At 37.2% G+C, this 19,151-nt stretch overlaps 1 protein-coding gene across 4 annotated transcripts; it reads left to right on the forward strand.

Annotated features, from left to right (window-relative positions):
* Window positions 1-1,173: 1,173 nt before the first annotated feature.
* LOC132166066 (lysine-specific demethylase JMJ25-like) lies at window positions 1,174-17,764 on the forward strand. 4 transcript variants are annotated; one of them, XR_009438539.1, is made up of 14 exons: window positions 1,174-1,503; window positions 1,582-1,697; window positions 2,147-2,258; window positions 2,373-2,514; window positions 2,875-2,938; window positions 3,031-3,757; window positions 4,485-4,811; window positions 5,351-5,875; window positions 7,536-7,608; window positions 7,744-7,829; window positions 15,603-15,722; window positions 16,547-16,608; window positions 16,933-17,201; window positions 17,495-17,764. XR_009438539.1 is itself a non-coding variant. In XM_059576818.1 (13 exons), exons 1-13 carry the CDS (start codon window positions 1,198-1,200, stop codon window positions 17,054-17,056), a joined length of 2,784 nt encoding a protein of 927 aa, XP_059432801.1. In that variant the 5' UTR covers window positions 1,174-1,197; the 3' UTR covers window positions 17,057-17,764. The 4 variants fall into 4 exon arrangements, 3 of the variants coding, with proteins under 3 accessions (XP_059432801.1, XP_059432802.1, XP_059432803.1); XM_059576818.1 differs by having other exon boundaries at window positions 16,933-17,764; XM_059576819.1 differs by having other exon boundaries at window positions 16,948-17,764.
* The last annotated feature ends 1,387 nt before the right edge of the window (window positions 17,765-19,151 follow it).

Below are 19,151 nucleotides of genomic sequence, written 5' to 3' on the forward strand. Positions count from 1 at the left end.
AATTTATAATCAGTGATCTACTCAAACTATGTATGTTTGTAGTATCTTAAATTGTTGTTCCAAAACCTTAAAAAAGGTTGGCATTTGTGTAAAGCTCATGATTGATTTGATTGAGATATCCATACATTAAAATAATTAGAATAAAAAGTTTCAGTACTTTTTTTTTTCTTATTTATTTATTTTTCCTTTGAAGGCGTTTAAATAATGTTGTTTTATCTCTATTTTTTAGTGTTTGGTATGGCCAAAAATTGTGTTCAAACCGAAAAAAATTTGGTTACCAGAAAATTTTTCTTTAAATTGTTTGTTTTTTTTCTTAAAAAAAATATTATAAACTACTTTTTAAGTTTGAGCTTCTCGTTATTAATGTACTCTCTCTCGCATTTCGTTCTGTATTGTGGGTTCTCGTTGGAATTTGTCGCCAGTCATCAAAATTCAAAATTCGTCGGAATCTTCTACTAGTTGTCACTACCGGTATTTGCGGGAAGCTACTGACCCTTTTTTGCCACCATCAAAGGCAGGACATTGAGATTTTAAACCAAATTGCAAAAAGTTTTCATTTAGGATTGTATTTTTAAAAAATTGCGATTTGAAAATGTAGAAAATTTGTGTTTTTAAATTGCAGGTAATGATGTGTTTTTTGAAAACTCACAATTTTAAAGGCTAAACGTCATTTTTACGGTACTTACGAATTTATTATTATTATTTTATGAGTTGAAAAATATACATGCAAAAAAAATAAAAAAATAAAAAAAAATAAAATCCTTGAAACTGATGAGCCGATGAGGTATCCAAAAGTGATAATTCCTTAATTAAAACATGCTGGATTTGATACAGAACATGGATGCTTAAGGGCAATTAATTAAATTAAAAGAATAACAAAAGTATTATTAATTAATCCTTAAACCGAGACATGCCGAGAGATTTGCAAGGAAGGCCAAGAGTGCAACACTTCAATTTGACGCCTCAGGCTCAATGGATTCTTATTCTACTTCTAGTAGACCAGTACTATTATTATTCTCCAAAGAAAACCCTAACGCTGGTAAATTACTAAAGTGCCACGGAGCTGCACGTTTTCCGGATGAATTCCGGAAATTGTGCTGCTCCTAATTAAGTATTCCCCTACTTTCCCCCCAAACCACCACCGCTTTCTATAAATAACTGTTTCAAAACCTCTCCGTCTCTGTTTCTTTCTTGGTGATGGCGCTTGGTAGGAAGCGGAAGAAGACGGAGATACCCGGAGAAAGTAATTCTGCTGCTCAGCCGGACTCGGAACAAGGTCTGGAAGCGGTGAACAACGAGCACAAGGAAAGGGAGGGTCGGAAGGGTCGGAAGAAGGGCAAAGTGGACGGAAACCGGGATTCTCCGTCTCAAGCTTGGCTTCCTGTGAAAGAGAGACTCAGAAATTTCGGCAAGAAGGTGAATTATGACGAAAGCAGGGGCCAAGGTGTTGATCAGAAGCTTCTTGGAACTGGAAGGCCAAAACATGCAAAGCGGGATTCCAAGGTAAGTTTCTTTCTTGTTCACTACAGCAGTGTCATCAATTAATTCCTGGTTGTGTTTCTCACTCTGGATATTCGACAGTGGATTGAAGACAAGTCCTTAATGTGCCATCAGTGTCAGAGGAATGATAAGGGCCGGGTTGTTCGGTGCAAGCTTTGTAAGAGGAAACGATTTTGTATCCCCTGCTTGAATAGATGGTAACACTTTTTATCTGTATTTTTTGCTAAATTAGTTTTTCTCTTGTTACTTGTTCATTTGTAAGATGGCATACTCTTCCTGTCTTTTAGTGTCTCTCATCTGTTGCGTGATTGCTATTTCTGTTGTTATGTTTGTTTTGTGATAGATTTGTTAAAATGTATCCGAGTTACCAAAAAATAAATTCATTTTTCTCTGTTTCTAATTCTTCTGTTTCTGTCAGTTTTCCCAGGCTGTTATTCTTTCTTTTATTCTTAGTATGGAGGTTTTGTTCAATGTTGAAATTGGTGTGGTTAACTTGTATTACTAGTCTTGGCACTTTGGTAGAAACATATGGCTTTAATCTTGAAATGAACCATCCATTGTGAACTAATTTCGCGGTTTCATAAAAATCCTGAGCTTCTGCCTTTTTAGTTACTTTTAGTGATACTATTTTTCTTGTGTTTCATAGGTATCCTAATACAGTAGAGGATGCAATTGCTGAAGCTTGTCCAGTATGTCGTGGAATTTGCAATTGCAAAGCTTGCTTGCGTTTGGATGTACCTCTTAATTCTAAAATTAAAGTTAGTTTCTTTTGTTGTTTTTCCCTCTCACTTCTCATGAATTGGTGGTATTTTATTTTTATGTATTTATTTCGTGTTTGTGAAGATTGACAAATTTTTTATCTTTTGCTGCAGAATTTGAAGAACAAAGAATTAAATTTCAGTAAATATGAGAAAATCGAGTGTTATAAGTATGTGCTACAAACAATTCTTCCATTTTTGAGACGGATTAATGATGAACAAATGATCGAGAAGGAAATGGAGGCTAAAATACAAAGTATATTCCTTCGGTCCTTGTCAAATAAGCTTAGAAACTCATCTGTGGTACAAATCTTGTTAGTTAGTTTGGAAGAGAGAAAAGATTTCCTTAGTTTGTTTAGATCGGAGGACTCACTTCTTCTTCTCCTTGTTTGGGTAACCAGAAGATTGACTTCTCATAAATGCAAACATTCCTAATTTACTGGCTGAAGAGAAGTATTTATTTTTTGGCTTGTGTCATATGCTGAATGCTATAACCTACACCTTGATTTGTGTCATATGTTAATTTTGATTACTCATTGTTGCTCTGTATTACTGAGTTTAAAATTTATTTTTTGGATGTATTCTTGGGTTTGGTTACTGAATGTTCATTTGGCAGGGTTGGCACTGCCAGAGTTAAAGATAAAACAGGCAGATTGCCCTATTGATGAGCGTACATACTGGTACGTTCTTTTTCAGAAATGATTTATGTTTCCATTTGTTCCATAATTTTATAAATTCTTTAATGTTACCTTGTTACCTCTTGCCTTTTCAGCAACAACTGCAAAACTTCTATTTTTGATTTCCACAGAAGCTGTCCTAGATGTTCTTTTGATCTCTGCCTTATCTGTTGCCAAGAGATTCGTGATGGACACCTGCAGGGAGGTGAGGAGGAGGTGATTATGCAGTATATTGACCGGGGATTTGACTATTTGCATGGTGGAGAGGAGAAAAAAGTGAAAATATCTACTGAGAGCCCTAAGGATCATGTGAAGCCAAATGCTTTGTGGAAAGCGAAAGAAGATGGTAGCATTCCTTGTGCCCCAAAAGACATGGGTGGTTGTGGTCATTGTGTTCTAGAATTAAAATGTGTGTTCTCAGAAAACCTGGTTTCAGAGTTGGTGAGAAAAGCGGAAGAAATAGCCAGAACTTACAAACTTATGGATATGACTGCAATTCCTTTACAACGGTGCTTGTGTTTCAACTCGGTGGGTGACGTTGACCTAAGCAATGATAAGTTAAGAAAAGCGGCTTCTCGAGAAGATTCCGATGATAACTATTTATATTGTCCGAGGGCACAAGATATACGCCATGGGGATTTGAAGCATTTCCAGTGTCATTGGAGCAGAGGTGAGCCTGTGATCGTAAGTAATGTGCTTGAATCTGCATCTGGTTTAAGCTGGGAACCATTGGTTATGTGGCGTGCAGTCCGTCAGTTGAAACATATCAAGCATGGTAGAAATTTGGAAGTTAAGGCCATTGATTGCTTGGATTGGTGTGAGGTTAGTTTCATTGTCATCTTTTTTTATATGTGAAAGCATCTTACTTTTAGACGTTTAACTGCTTATTATTGATGTAATGTTTAGTGTCTAATTATTGTTTTTTGATTTCTTTATCATTTTTAGTGAGAATCTCTACGAAAGATCCTTAGCTACAAGGTTTTCTTTCTTGAAATATTCTAACTGATTTTATTATCAGGGCGCTTACCTAAGTTTTTTTTAACACAGTAATCCAGTTTCCAGATGCCTCCTAATATTAGCTTTTTGGATGTGGAAGAAATAAAAAAGGGCTGAGTACAGTTGTCTTTCTTAATCCAAATAAGTAAAAAAAAGGAAGCACTGTCTTGCAAATTGTTCAACAGTGTCCCATATCATTAACAATCAATACTTAGCACTCTAGAATCAGCAGCTGCACGTGCTACCTCCTTAGATTGATTTTGAAGGGAACATCATGATAACTGCTTATCTTATCCATCCTTTCAGCCTCTAATTGAAAATTTTAGGTCCACCATGTTTCCATCTGATCTTCATTCACTTTAGGGATTGTTAATGCCTAATCTTTGTATTTAATGGGTAATTTGTTTCAACTTTTCTCTGCTTCCTAAGAGTTTCTGGGATTTTTTAATAATTATTTTTCCTCATGTCCATCCAGGTTGAATATGGTAAGTAAAAGTTGTTTCAGTCAGTAACGATTTTGCTTTGTGATATGAACTCTTGTGATGAATTTCAGGGCCCTATCAATATCCACCAGTTCTTTACTGGGTATAATGATGTTGGATGTGTTGGTGGATGGCCCCAAATACTGAAACTGAAGGATTGGCCGCCATCTAATTTATTTGAAGAACGTTTGCCTCGTCATTGTACTGAGTTTATCTGTTGCTTGCCATTTAAGAAATATACCCATCCACAGAAGGGTCCTCTAAACCTTGTTGTCAAATTGCCTAAGAAAACTCTAAAGCCAGATATGGGTCCCAAGACCTATATTGCTTATGGAGTTGCTCAGGAACTTGGCCGTGGAGACTCAGTCACTAAACTTCATTGTGATATGTCTGATGCGGTATGTTTGAGTTTTTTGAAAACTTCTACTATTTACCTTGTGTTTCCCACAGGAAAATGCCTGTATGGTTTGGGTACTGCATGGATATGTTTTTTTAATTTTAATGGAAGGTTAAAGGAAGTATGTGTAATGACCAGATGAATTGGGTAAAGGCTGGCATTAGGTGAACCCTGCACGGCTCTGACAACTATTGCCCATCGGAAATGCTTTATGATTTGATTCCATGCTTTAATTGTCTAAATTTTATAGCAGACACATTTTTTAAGCCATTAAAATTGAATATGGTGTTGAGTTTTAAGTTTGTTAGGCACATACATCTATTCTGGTTTCAATGAGCATCAAGATCAAGTGTCAAAACACAGTTTAGGTCATCTGGGCTGTCTCAGGCCAGGGTTTTATTTCTTCGTATTTTTAATCATAAATTTGTTGAGTTTGGTGACTTGATTCATTTTTTTTCTTTCTTAATCCTTGCATTTTGTAGTGGTTGTATTTCCCTTTTGATGTTTTAATGTTTTTTGTTCTTAAATTCACGTTTTCAGGTAAATGTTTTGACACATATGGCTGAAGTTACCATTAAAGAAGAGGATCTTGCGGAAATAGAGAAGAATAAAAAGAAACACTTTGAGCAAGACCAAAGTGAACTCTATGGAAATATTAAGGCTGGGGATGAAAAAGTTGAGAATAATATTTTTGATAGTGAATGTTGTAAAATTACTTCTGATGATGACAAATGTAGTGAAGTTGGTGATCAAAACCAAGGTGTAACTGAAGAGCTTGCTGTTCCTATTTTTCAACTTGTTGGTAGTACTGGTGATACTGGAATGAATGAGAAATATTCAAGGGGATCAGAGCTGGAAAAGACTGAGGCAGAAGTCGATCAAAATAACAATGGTGGGAGTGGTGGTCCCGGACTTTCTAGAAATAAGTTGGATGGCTTAGAAGCTTCTGAGGGTGGTGGTGCCTTGTGGGACATTTTTCGGAGACGAGATGTTCCTAAGCTCCAGGAATATCTTAAAAAGCACTTCAGGGAATTTAGGCACATTCATTGTTGTCCACTGCAGCAGGTAACTCAGTCAGGCAATGATTATAATTTTGCTAGGACCTTTTTCCTTTCAAATTATGATGAAGTGTTAACTAGTACTTCTTGATGATTGTTGCTTTATATTGGTTGTGATAAAATTACGAAGAGTATTTTAGGCTATGTTTATTAAATGTTTTGATAGAACAGAAAGTTGTGAAAGTTGAGAAGTGTTTTTGGTGGGGTCCACATTTGGAAAATATTTTCTGTGGGGTCCATAGAATAAAAATTGTTTGGTAAACTTTTTGAGAAGTGTTTTATGTTTTCAAAGAAACAATCCCTGAACATGTTTATTTTGAGAAAATACATTTATTGTTTTAGGTATATGACTTTTTATTTACTTAAAAAAAATAAAAAAATAAGATATTAAAAACACAGCGGTGGCTGCGATGTCCTACTTTGGCCACTCTCAACAAATGAGAGGAAGTGGCTGCATGACCACCTCTTTATTTATTATTATTATGTAAAGTAATAAGTTGGGGAAAGTCCACATGCCGGGCATGCCTTCTTCAAACTATACCATTCAATTGACAATGTCCACTTCAAACTTTCAATTGGAAAAATGTCCCCGCAAACTACCAAATTGTCAATGTCTCTCTCAATGACGAAAATACCCTTAGTAAAATTAAAATAAAAAATTCAAAAAAACTAAACTAATTTAAAAAAACAATAAACAATGGTGTGGAAATTAATTATTTTTCTTTTTTGGAATTTATTGGAGTATTTTTGTTTTATTGAAAAAAAATTAGGGTCATTTTTGTTTATGTGGACTTTTCCCTAATAAGTTTGTCTTCACTCATACAAAAATAAGTACCTTTTTTTAAAAAATAAAATAAAAATACAAATTTCTTAAAAGGTGCGAAAAGTTTTCTTAGAAGTCTCGTGTTTTATTTTTTTAAGTTTTGTGTTTGCAAAATGAATCATTTGTTGAGTGTGTTTTTGTTTTTGAAATTTGAAGTGTTTTTGAAAAGTTTAACAAACATACCCTTATTCTTTTAGTCAATCATCCTGACATTGTGAATGAGCTTAACTTCAAATAGCACCTTCTCCCCTTGTAATAATTTGATGATGAAGTTGGGGTTTTGAGCTCACCGGATGCTTCATTTTTACAAAATTTTTTTTTTTTTTAATGAAATGAAGTTGCATTACTTTGTGATTTGTAATGATTCAAATAACCCTATTCACTGGAAATACTGCAAGCAGGTGACAAAGTATTTGTAGTAAGTAAAATTTGCTGGTTGAAAGGGAAACTAAGTCATCCTAAAAATACCTAAAAATGATATTACGTTTTTTGAAACAAGTCTAGATATGTCATTTTCTCTAGAAAAATATTCTTTAATCTTTTAAAATAGCTATTATCTGGTTGTATAGAAGAGAACCATGGGAAATCTGAATTGGATACTACAAATTGTGGGATATAGCAGTGATGGAGTCAGAGAGCGGAATAAAGAAAAGAAGTCAGTATGTGGAAAAATTGCAGATCAATTTCATGAACTTTGGTTAGGACTGGCATTATTTTTCTGGTGTTTCAGTCATTAAAACTGATTTTATGTATATACATGTGTATGTTCGTGTGATTAGAAATGTTTATTAGATTTTTTTTTTTTTTTTTAAAATTTAAATTATCATAACTTTTGATGGTATAGGTTATTCATCCTATACATGATCAGACCTTTTATCTCACTTTGGATCATAAAAGGAAGCTCAAGGAAGAATATGGTCAGTTCCCTTTAGACACACACATGCATGTATATGGGGATTGAATGTTGCAGTCCGTTTTTATTTTTTATTTTTATCATTATCATGTTTTAACTCTTGTTGATCATAATTTAGTGCTACTATGCTATCATATAGGAATTGAACCATGGACATTCGTCCAAAAACTTGGAGATGCTGTCTTTATTCCTGCCGGTTGTCCTCATCAAGTAAGGAACTTAAAGGTATAGCAAGTTGATCATGATTTTTTTTCCTAGTTTGTAGAAAACAGGATACGAATTTGAAGTGCCTAGTTATTAGCTATACATTGTTATTGTGCTGCTTTTCCTTCGAAATACAATTGTCATGCATATTTATTTTCTAAGCTTGACAAAGGATGGCCTATATATGTGAAATTAGAGAATTTTTGGAAGTGGGTGGGTTTATATATGCTTATTCAGCTTCTTTTTTTCATCTAGTAATGTTCACTTTTCTTTACCCCAATGTAATTCATGTTCGGTGCACCCATTCCAGTGAAAAACTAAACATTCCTTTACGGCTTGATTATCATCTTATGGCCCAGTTTGCCTGTTGCAGTGGGGTTACTGCTTGCATCAGATTAGGTTTGCCAGTTGAAGTAGAAAGTGTCTCAAGTGTATTCTGTGGTCATTTTGTTTTCCCAATGTCGTTTTGTTTGGCCTCATCATTGAGTCAATTGTAAGAGTCTCCAAGCCAGAAACTATATGCATAAAATGAGTCCCAATGTCATGCAAATACACTTGCAGAAGCGTACCATATCAAATGACGCTGAGAAAGTCACCATGATGTCTAGTAACGGTTAGCAACTAGCCATTATTATTTTCGCCAAAGTAAATAAGGCAACAACATACAATTTACTACCCTACTCTAGATTCAAGCAAACTTTTTTTTTTTTTTTTTTTTTTCCTGATCTGCTCACAAATAAGGAAGCTGTTCATCGATACACTCCTTTTCATTTTTCTAATCACAGTAAAAAGTCTAAAATAGATGGATCCTTGACAAATGGGAACTAAACCTTACATTGAGCTAAGTTTGCTAACTAAACCTTAATAGAAATTTCAGATAGGCATCTGAAATCTGAATTTCAGTTTTGAATAGAAAAGTTGGAGAAAAACCTAGAGAAACCTGTTGTGTGGTTGCAGCCTTGAGGGAGTTTGTGTGTAGTAGGCTTTTAGGTTTTAGCTTGGAGAAAGAGAACTGAGTTTTTAGAATTCACATTGGGTGTACATGGGGCTATAAAACTTGCGGCTGAAGGGGAAATTTATGGTTTTAAGTGGGATTTATGAGTTGGCAGTATAGAAGGTAAACTGACGGCTGAAAAAAAAATTAGTTTTTTTGAGCTAGGGTTGCAGGCAATAACAATAGGTTATTTTGAGTACAATCTGGCAGCAGTAAATATTCAGGTTTCCTTGTAAAATTGACTTCTTTTCTTTTTGAAATAACTTGGGAAACAACTCCACCAAAAAAAAAAAAAAAAAAGAGGGAGGAGTTGGCATACAATTAGGACTTGTTTTAACAAAGGGAACTTTCCTTTTTGGAAAAAAAAAACAGCTGGCCAGATTCTGTTAGGATTTTGACGTAAAAATTGTTGACTTTCTTGTCCTTTATAACTCTTTTTCAGCCCTCTCACATGCCCCTTTAATAAACCCACGAATTATAAGAGATTATGAAACAAATAACTAACACAACAATTTAAGGAAAACTAAAACAACTTAAATAAGTTACCCTAGGAGGGTCTAGGGTGTTACACTTGGTCAGTTCATTCTGATTTAAACTGGAATGTTCTGATTTCGGGCCTGACCTACTTTGTCCAAATTCAGACTCCTGGTAGTTATACACTAAGTTTTAGTCAGGGCAGGTACTTCTAGTCTCTGTCTCAAGTGTTTCATCTAGCACATTTAGTTTCTTGTTTTTGCCTTTGTTGTTTGCTGGTTTCTTGGTACTGGTTGTTTGGTTTTGCTGAAATTTGACAGTTGTTGGTTGATCTTTTGTTGTTGGATTGTATTTTCGGCTTGCTGGTTGTTACTTCTAGTGTTGGATGTGGTTGCTGGTTTTCATGGAGTCTGCACAGCCTTGTCTTGGGCTGATCTCACATTCAAACCCCCTTTGTACTTCGATCCAATCGATTGATCAAGGGGCTAATCACTTTTGTTTGAGCTGGTTGCTAAAAATCTTTGCTTTCTCTTGAACAAGGGAAGGGTAGCATAGTATCAACTTCAATTGAACAAGTTCAACCTTGAAAAATGAAATGTAGTAGGTCCAAGAACCATTGAACGCTTTAACTTGTCCATTGAAGAAGGCGAAGGTTGGACGAGAGACTCGACCAACTTACTGCTTTCAGGTAGCCCCAAAAGTATTTGGATTTACTTTTCAGTCTAGATTTTGTGATGAGTTAATTGCATTATCTTTAGTTTTCCGAGTTCATATATGACAAACAAAAAAAAGCTCTCTTCTCTTTCCTTTGTTTTTTCTTTCCCCCCTCCCTTCCGCCCTAGCGGTGGCCTTTAGCTGCTAGGATTCAGATCCGGATCTGCATGCTAGGATTCAGATCCGTCTATTCTTCCCGGTGTTATCCTAAGTTTTTCAAACCCTTCTAGTTAGAGCCTTTGGGGTGCGCCTATGTCTCCGAGCTCTTGGAGATCGGTCCGGTGAATGTGGTAGTTATGGAACGTTGTTTCTCTGTTGAAGCAAAAGCCTTTTGCTTTATGACGAAGGTTGGGTCCTCTAATCTTTGATTAAAGGAAAGGAGGAAGGGCTTTGTTGGGGTCATCATTGTGGGTCTTTAGAGATCTGTCTGGTCGGTGGCTATGGTGGAAGTGGCATTTCTATCTCAGGTTAAGGAATATACGGTCAAGTATTTTCGCGAGGATGAGAAAATGTTAATGGTTTGTGGGGGTGGTAACAAGGCACGTAGATTCTTCGAGGTGGCCGTTTACATTGAGGGTGGTTAGAAAGGGATTATTTGGATTCTAGAGGGCCAAGATGGGTGGAGCTGGTGTCGTTTTGTGGGTGAGATGAGACAGATGCTAGCGTATCAGGGCGGAAAGGTTGGGTCCGTAGCCTCTGAGTTTCCATCTTTGTTGGGGAAGCAGTTTGAGGTTGAGGCGAGAGCTTCTTCTAGGTTTGTTTCTGGATGGTCCTTTGTGGATGTGCTGCGATCGACGGTTGGTGGGTTGAAGCTTCTGTCTTCGTGTCCCCTTGATGTGTTTCCAAGGTCAGCCTGTTTTGAGGCGGAGCATGGCGGAGTTGAGCTGCGCTTTGTAGGGGACTGCTACAATTTGGAGGTTCAGCAAATCTCGCCGAAGAACAACGGTCCTCTTGAGGCATCTTTGCCGGCGGTACAGCCTTTGGCGGCGGCTAGGGGTGTAAATGAGCCGAGCTTGAGCGAGCTTCTCTTGTTTGGGCTCGGCTTGTTTAAATTTTACTCGAGTTCGAGCTTGAGACGAGCTAAAAAATCGAGCTCGAGCTCATAATAAGTCAAGCCGAGCCGAGCTAGTTCATGAACTAGCTCTTATATTGAATTTAATTTATTAATTTATTTTTTTATTATAAATTTAAACTTCAAGTACTCCTAAACGGGTCAAGAAGTCAGCTTTCATATAAACATTTGCTTAGTCTGGCTAGTAGAGTATGAAGGCTGAGTCAATACAGTAAGGAACTTGGTTTCTAAAAGAGAGGATATACATCATTTTATAATAAAATGATGTTATTAGAAAAAAAAAAAAAAAAAATCATCAATTTTTAATATTAATATGAGGAATTATGTGAATAACTACCAATTCGAGCCTATATGAGCTGCTCACGAGCTTAGCCGAATCGAGTCAAACTAGCTTCGTTTAATATTCGAGCCAGGATTCATGTTCATGAAACGCTTTATTTAATATTCGAGCTGAGCTTATGCGAGTCGAGCCCGAGCTCGCGAGCGAGCGGCTTGCTCTCTTAACAGCCCTAGCGGCGGCAGATTCGTTGTTGAGGATGAAGAGGACAAAGGATTGGGTGAAGTCTCATTTAGGGCTTCTTCGAATTGAGCTGGATCGGGCCTTAGTTAGGTTGGTTGAAGGCCTCGTCGTTGGGCTGGATTTGACGCCCAAAGGGTTGCAGAACAGGGGCGATTTTTTGGGCCATGTGGGTTTGGGTTCCTGTTCGGGTCCCGTTTTGGATCCCATTTCGAAAATGGTTTTGGTTCACCCATCTGGACCCGTCTCGGTAGCCAGTGCGTTTTCTTTTCCTGTTTTGCCTTGAGAGGGAAGTTTGGTTCACATTTCTAGCCCCGTCTCAGTTTTTGTTGTTCTGTGTCGGATCCCGGCCCCAAGGACGTGACTCAAGAGGGCTTGGCAGTGGAGTGTCCGGCAGTCGTTGGGGGCGCCTAAGTGAGCAGTGTGGGTTTGTGCTTTTCGGGCCCGTCTTACTTCTCTGAGTTGGTTGTCTTGCTAGATATTCCTTCTATTGCTTCAGGGGCTGTTGCTTGAGGAGATTGACTCTGTTTGCTTTTGGAGTTGTCAGAGAGTGGGACTCCCTTAGTCCGATCAGTGTACAAGAGTCAGCAGACTCTGAAATACTTCCGAAGAGCTAGGGAAGCTAGAGGAGCACCGATGAAAGATTCCTTTATTGTTGAGGTAGTGGAGGCTCTCAGTGCTCGGCAGGTGCAGTATCAATCCACGCCTATTGCTGGGTTTGTTGAACAGTTATCGTCAGAAGCTGCTAACGGTCAGGCGTCTTCAAAGGCTGAGAAAGTCTCTTCCATTGGGGTCGCAGCTCCTTTGAAGCCTAATCCTCAGAAGGTCTACTATGATGAGGGTTTCTTAATCCTAGTCCATCAATGAAAGATAATCCTCCTCCCTCGCCTAAGTTGTCGGTCGCTTCGTCGTCAACTATGGTGGTTGTTGTTAAGGGGGAGGATTCCAGGTTGAATGGGTTGGCCCAATCTCAAAAATGGCCATTAGGCTTCTGTCCTTCTGGAGAGATCGTTGTGTGGGATCAGGGAGGTGAGCTTTGGGATGGTGTGGATAGTGATTCCCCCTAACCTCTGGATGTTTACCCTCCATCAGGAGATTGTTGAGTGGGATCAAGGAGAGGATGATTTCTTCCCCGATCCCCTAGATTGGATGTTGGATTGTGACAAAGATGAGGATCCGACTTTGGCGCTGCTGGATGTTGTTGAAGAGGATTTTCATTGGGAAGTTAAGGTTGCTCGGCCTAAGTATATAGGCAAAAGGGAGTTGTTTAATTTGAAGAGCTTCGTTAACTGTGGCGATGCATATACATTTGATTGGCGGGGAAAGGCAAGGCTCACATGTGGTAGTGTTGAGTTCCCTTTTGGACTTCGGGTGGGAGGGTTTTCGGTCCTTGTGGGTTTGTGGGATTTTTTGTGGGCTAGTTTGGTTGTTGCTATGTTCTTTTGGTGGTGTTGGGTTTTTGCGGGTTCTTCTTTTTTTTAATTTTTTAATTTTTATTTTTTTTTATTTTTTTTATTTTATTTTTTATCCTTTTTGTATACTTCTTGTATGCTTGGGTGCACCTACACTTTTTATATAGCTTTCTTGATATTACCTATCAAAAAAAAAAAAAAAGTGGAGGTTTCCAGCTGCTTGCTATAGATATTGAGCGGCGGATCCCCCCCAAAACAGGCATTGAAGTCCCTTTGAATTTGGGATTTCAATGGCTACAAAAAATGAAGTGTATCTTCCATTCCTACAGCTGGTCGAATGAGCTCTTTCGTGCTCCCTCTTTCCATGCTTTCCCTGGGGAGTGGAGTGGGTCCACATGCTTATCTCCAATTTATAAGCCATTCCGAACAAGAGAAAATGATCTGACTTGTCAAAACTATTTTCTCCTAGTACCTTCCATATCTTGAAGGTCTTACGCAGTCAGGTTGCAATTGATTATTTTCTTTCTTTTTGCCATACAGACTTATTGGTCATTCTTGTTCATTTTGCCTAAAAGTGTAACTAAGCAGGTGGAGCAAGTTCTTTGGAGTCTCTTGCGGAAGGCGAGTGACCTCAGCCACGGTGGGGCAATGGCTGCCTAGGTTTGTATTTGTCTTCTTAAGCAAAAGGGTGGTCTTGTGATTACAAATTTTGAGGTTTGAAACCGAGCGGCTGTGCTCGAACACATCTGGCACATTTACTTAGACAGTGACCATTCTCTTTGGTCTTGGGGCAATGGTTGCTTGGGGCAAGTATTTGTCTTCTCAAGTATGAGGGTAGTCTTGGGATTACAAATTTTGAGGTTTGGAACCGAGTGGCTGTGCTCGAACACATCTGGCATATTTGCTTAGACGGTGACCATTCTATTTGGTCTAACTGGGTAAGATCCTACCTTCTCGGGATTTTTGGGAGATGAGACACTCAGGAGTAAGTTCTTGGCTTGGGGAAGAAGTCAAGTTTAGTAATTTCTCCTGATTGGCGTGCAGCTCAAATAACCTCCATTAAGCTTAATGGAAGTATATTCAATGGGTCAAACGAGTTGAGGTTTTCCTGAGTGGTAAAGGAAAGGGCAGTCATTTAACTGCTCATCTACCTACTTCTGACCTAGTTCTGTAAACGTTTGGGAGCAGGATGATGCTCAGATCATGACCTGGTTTGTGGAGCTTCAAATTTCCTATTTTCTTGGATTCCCAAAGAGGTTTATGGCCATGCAATTGAATTATATTTTGGAGTGAACAATGTAACAGGAACTTATCAAGTTTCCCTTGAATATTCTCTTTTCAACAAGATAATAAGAGTTTGGAACAGACATTCTTCAATGATTCGAATTTGTGTAGACTTCAATCAGTATTACGACTGCAACCATCAAAATAACAGGCCAAGTTCACCAATACCAACACCACACAGTTGACCTGAACCATTTAGCTTCTCGGGGCACAGGTGAAGTACATTTAAGTTTCACTCATGGCTTTGGTGAGGGAAACAATGGCAACGTTGGTGTCATTCAACCAACATGGCTATGGTGATGATGAGTCAGTGCCTCCAACCCCTAGGTGCGGAAGAACAGAGAAAAAGCCTTCAAACTTGTTGCAGAACAAAGAAAAAATAAATAAATAGAAAAGAGGAAGGAAAAAGAATGAAGAATTTATTTGCTATACATGATTATTCTAATGCAGTGCTCAGATACCATGTAGCGAATTCTATGAAATAGTAATTGATTTGTAGCCCCTTCCTTTATTTATAGATGTTTGTACGGGAATATTCTGACAGCTATAGGACACCTCAGTAGGACACACAGCCTTCTCCTAGAAGGTTTACATGCCACTCCTCATACCCTTGGAAAATTAAGCACCATTCTAGACATCCATATATTCATTCTAACATTATGTAAATCGATGTCCTTATGGAATTGCCTTGTAGATTTCGGATTGACATAGGAATTGCTTTCTTAAATTTTTTCTTATCATGGTTTATATTCACCCCTTTTCAACTTGTTCATCAAAAAATTCGCCTCTTCAACTGTAAATCTAACATGTGTTGATGGTTAGATGCTTCAATTCACATGCATATGCGTATGTCCAAATGCACAACTATACATGTATGCATTCCCACAGCCAAGTACCTGAATCCAAGGCGGAGTCAAATGTTACATCGGTATTGCATTTGTATGCTTGAAATGTTTTACTCCTAAATTACACTGTTGGTATTTCTTGCATCTATGTCATTTTCTGAGTTTGTTTTTTTTTTTTTTGAATATCCTGTGGTCAATTATGATGTATATGTTGTAGTAGTTTTATTATGATGAATTTCCTACCCAATGTACAATCACCCGTAAACCAATAAATGTATTTTCACTCTGCTGTGTCATATTTCTTAACGATAGGCTTTATACAAAGATTCATTCTGCCAAATGCGCACACGTTAGCATCAACTTGGAATGGAATGGTTTAGTGGAGAATGCCCCTTGCTCTAATTGATTTCCATTGATAGATTTGTTTCCATATGCACAAATAAATTATATGTTGACCGATTTAAATTTTTTCTTCTATTCAGTCATGCATAAAGGTTGCACTAGACTTTGTCTCACCTGAAAATATTGGTGAGTGCATCCGTTTGACAGAGGAATTCCGTACACTTCCTCAGAATCATAGGGCTAAAGAGGACAAGTTGGAGGTATGTCATTGCATTTATCTATGGCATGTTCCAGATGAGTTTATTGTACAGTGGTGCAATTAGTTTGATATTTCATGAGTACTGCTGAGAATTTGGTTTCTTATTTTACTCATGAAAAAATGCTGAGAATTTGGTTCCCGAAATTCAAATAGATCCTGTTATCCTACTGCTTTTTCTTAGATCTTATTTGTTTCACTTTTGACCTTTTCATACCTTAGGTCAGCGATTGTTGATATCAATGCGCTCATTCTTTATAGTCATATCACCATTAAGGGTCTTATCGCTTTATTTTTAATAAAACATGCAAGTGTTAACAAAGAAACCTAAGTAATACTATTCATTTACTGCTGCGGATCACTATTATTGTTGCCATCACAATGTTCCCCCTCTTCCCACAACCACAACTATGTGATCCGTCACTTCTCATACCCCTCCCCTCATTCTGAGCTAACCACAGCTGTTTGGCACCAGAAATCACCTCTTATCCTCCGGCAGTCCTCTACCATGATTCTACCTCCACTGTGTTACATATAATCATTTGGTATGCAGTGTGATTAATGCACCAGCGCCTACTTTGTTGCTGTGCTCAATTTCTTGATAAATTGTAGCAAAATTGCAGCATCCATGTTTGAATGATGCTTATGCGGATAAGTATTGACTTGGGTGTGCATATACTTTAATTTCATTCTGGAATGAGCTCAGCGCAATTCGGTTGATTGACTTTCTGCTTTGATAATTATATAATGTGAAATAGTTTCTTTGTAAACATTTAAGTTTGAATCTTGTGTTTGAGGTTTTGATTGCTGTTCTGCTTGAAACAACAGGTGAAGAAAATCATTGTTCATGCCATGAGCCACGTTGTGGACAAGTTGGATCAGAAACCAAGGTTAGTTAATCACCATGGATTCGTATGTAGGGTAAAAAGTTTTCGCATGTATGTGTTGATGAAAACAGGTTGCCTCTCAATCTCTGAAATCTATATGTATTTGATAAACAAAAGTGAAATTTAAAATACAATTCTATCTGGAATTAAAACCTTGTAGCTACAATTGAGCAGGATACCACATGTCAAATTTGCTATGAATATTAAATATTTATACCCAATTTCCTTTAAGGTTACACACCCACCCCCATTTATGCATATCCTTCATTGGATCTGCATAACAAATGCTGTAATTTTTGATAATTATCTCTCCTCATGGTGTCAAAGTCTTTCATTACGTAGCACGTGCATTATGAGCCTTTCCCACCCCGGGAGAGTTGATGGGGACATCAGACACAGGCCACCAATCACACGCATATATAGACGTCGACGTCAGAGGAGGATGACCTAACCCATGACCTTGTGGTTGGGTGATTGGGTGCTGCAGATATCTTGTGTTTGTTCTGCAACAAGGTCTGAGACAGCTACTGTTTCCTCTTTAGAAGATTCAAAGTAGGTTCAACTTCATTGGTGAAGATTTTTGCAACAGTTAAAAGGTTTATTTCTGTTATATAAATACAGCTTGGGTCATGCATACTTGCATAATATAAGATATTTTTGCATACATCAATTAGTCTGTTCCACATTCCACGACTGGTGATGATGTTTATTATGCCTACAAACAAAAAAAGGTAATGGCGAATTTTGTTCAAGTAATTCATCCATCAGTGGGGGATTGTTCTCTGCCTTTGGATTTCATTTTTCTTTATTTATTTATTTTTTTTGTCTCAACCTATTTCATATGTTGCTAACATGTGTTGGCTGACTAAGCTTTGTCAACCCCACTTAGACGGAGTCCGATACCAGGCACTTTGACTACTTTGAAGAAATCAGAGGAAAATTATTTCGATTTTCCAAGGTATAAAAGTTTAGTTTTAGATGTAATATTATATCTAATAAAAGCATTCATTCAGCATCAGTTACATTCGTATTACTTTTACCACCAAAGACATTTAAGGAACACGTTAACAGAATGGGTCTTGATTGTAACCCATTGTGCCCATACTGTTTATGGATTGCATAATGTTTGTTTATGTTATTAAATATTTTTGAGATGTCATTGAATATGTTTATGATTTGTTCCTATTTTCAATTTCGTGCGTATATATAAGATTGGATGAATGACAATGAGAATAGTCTTTTGACAAAAGACATTTTTGTTGGACCATTTTAGACAATACTTCTTATTTATGAACCTTGATTGAACAGGTTGCTAGTTCTATGGTACATGGAAGGGACGATGTCACCTTTGTATGTACAACTGTCATGACTCAAAACTAGTAGGTTGTTTGATTGTGGTACTTGTGATGACCAAACTAAAGTAAGGATGGATTAGATTTTTTGTGCACCTAATGTTAACCTTATTGAGTCTAAAACAATATTAGTCATATGGCCAAGTGGGAGATTGTAAAAATTTATTATCCCTCATGACATGGCACATGTGAAAACTTATTAGACTCCTAATGTAAGGTTATTTAATCCTCCTTAATATACTGTTGGTTAATTATTTAAGAGAAGTAGTTTCTTATTTAATTCTTACTTTGATGGGAAGTAGAATTAATGATGAATAAGAAAACCGGTCCTCTCTCTACCCTATAAATATACACAATATCTATCAGCTTTATGTATCTTATGTATCTTTACTTATCAAAAAAAAAAAAAAGGTTTTATGTATCGTAAGTGAGTCAAGCGAGAAAAACCATTTCCTAGTGTTTAGGCTTTTTGAAGATTTTATATGCTATGGATTTCGGTATGTTTATTTCATTTACTTATTATGAAAATCATGATAGTTAAGATCTTGGTATTTATTGAATATTATGTTAAATTCGCTTTTACATTGAAAGCCTATGGTAGCATTATATATTATGTTAAAATGATAATGATGCTTTATTGTAATGTGATCTTGTCGATGACGACCTCGACCTTGGAGATAACGAACACTCAAATATGCACTTGTTTAACACGCCTCCTACTAATTTTTCTTCTCTTTTTCTCTCCCTAGCATTTCCCTCTAATAGTGAAAGGCAGATAACTCTTCATATTTACTGGTTTATCTTCCCCATCTCCATCTATCAGTTTATCTCCAGTTGTTCAAAAAATAAAAATTAAATATATACATATATATATAAGTGTAGCTTTTACAAACTTCATGATGATGATGATGAGTTATTGGGTTTCTTTTAATAATTTCTCAAAGCAGCCCAACCTTTCTCTATATTTATTTAAGTATTTGGTGATTTGAAAAGAGATTCTTGCATGCTCGAACTTTAGAAGGCGCATGCTGCATGAGCCTGGGCCCTGGGGTTTCTTTGCTTATTATATGAGCAAAAAGAAAGACAGTGCCTCATTGTTTTGGTGTGGCTTGTTTGGCACAAAACCAAAAACAAACAACACAATCACCAAATACCCAACAAAAAAACAAACCAAACAAGGATGGATTGGTGTGG

Source organism: Corylus avellana, chromosome ca11, assembly GCF_901000735.1.
Source record: "Corylus avellana chromosome ca11, CavTom2PMs-1.0".
NCBI lineage: Eukaryota > Viridiplantae > Streptophyta > Magnoliopsida > Fagales > Betulaceae > Corylus > Corylus avellana.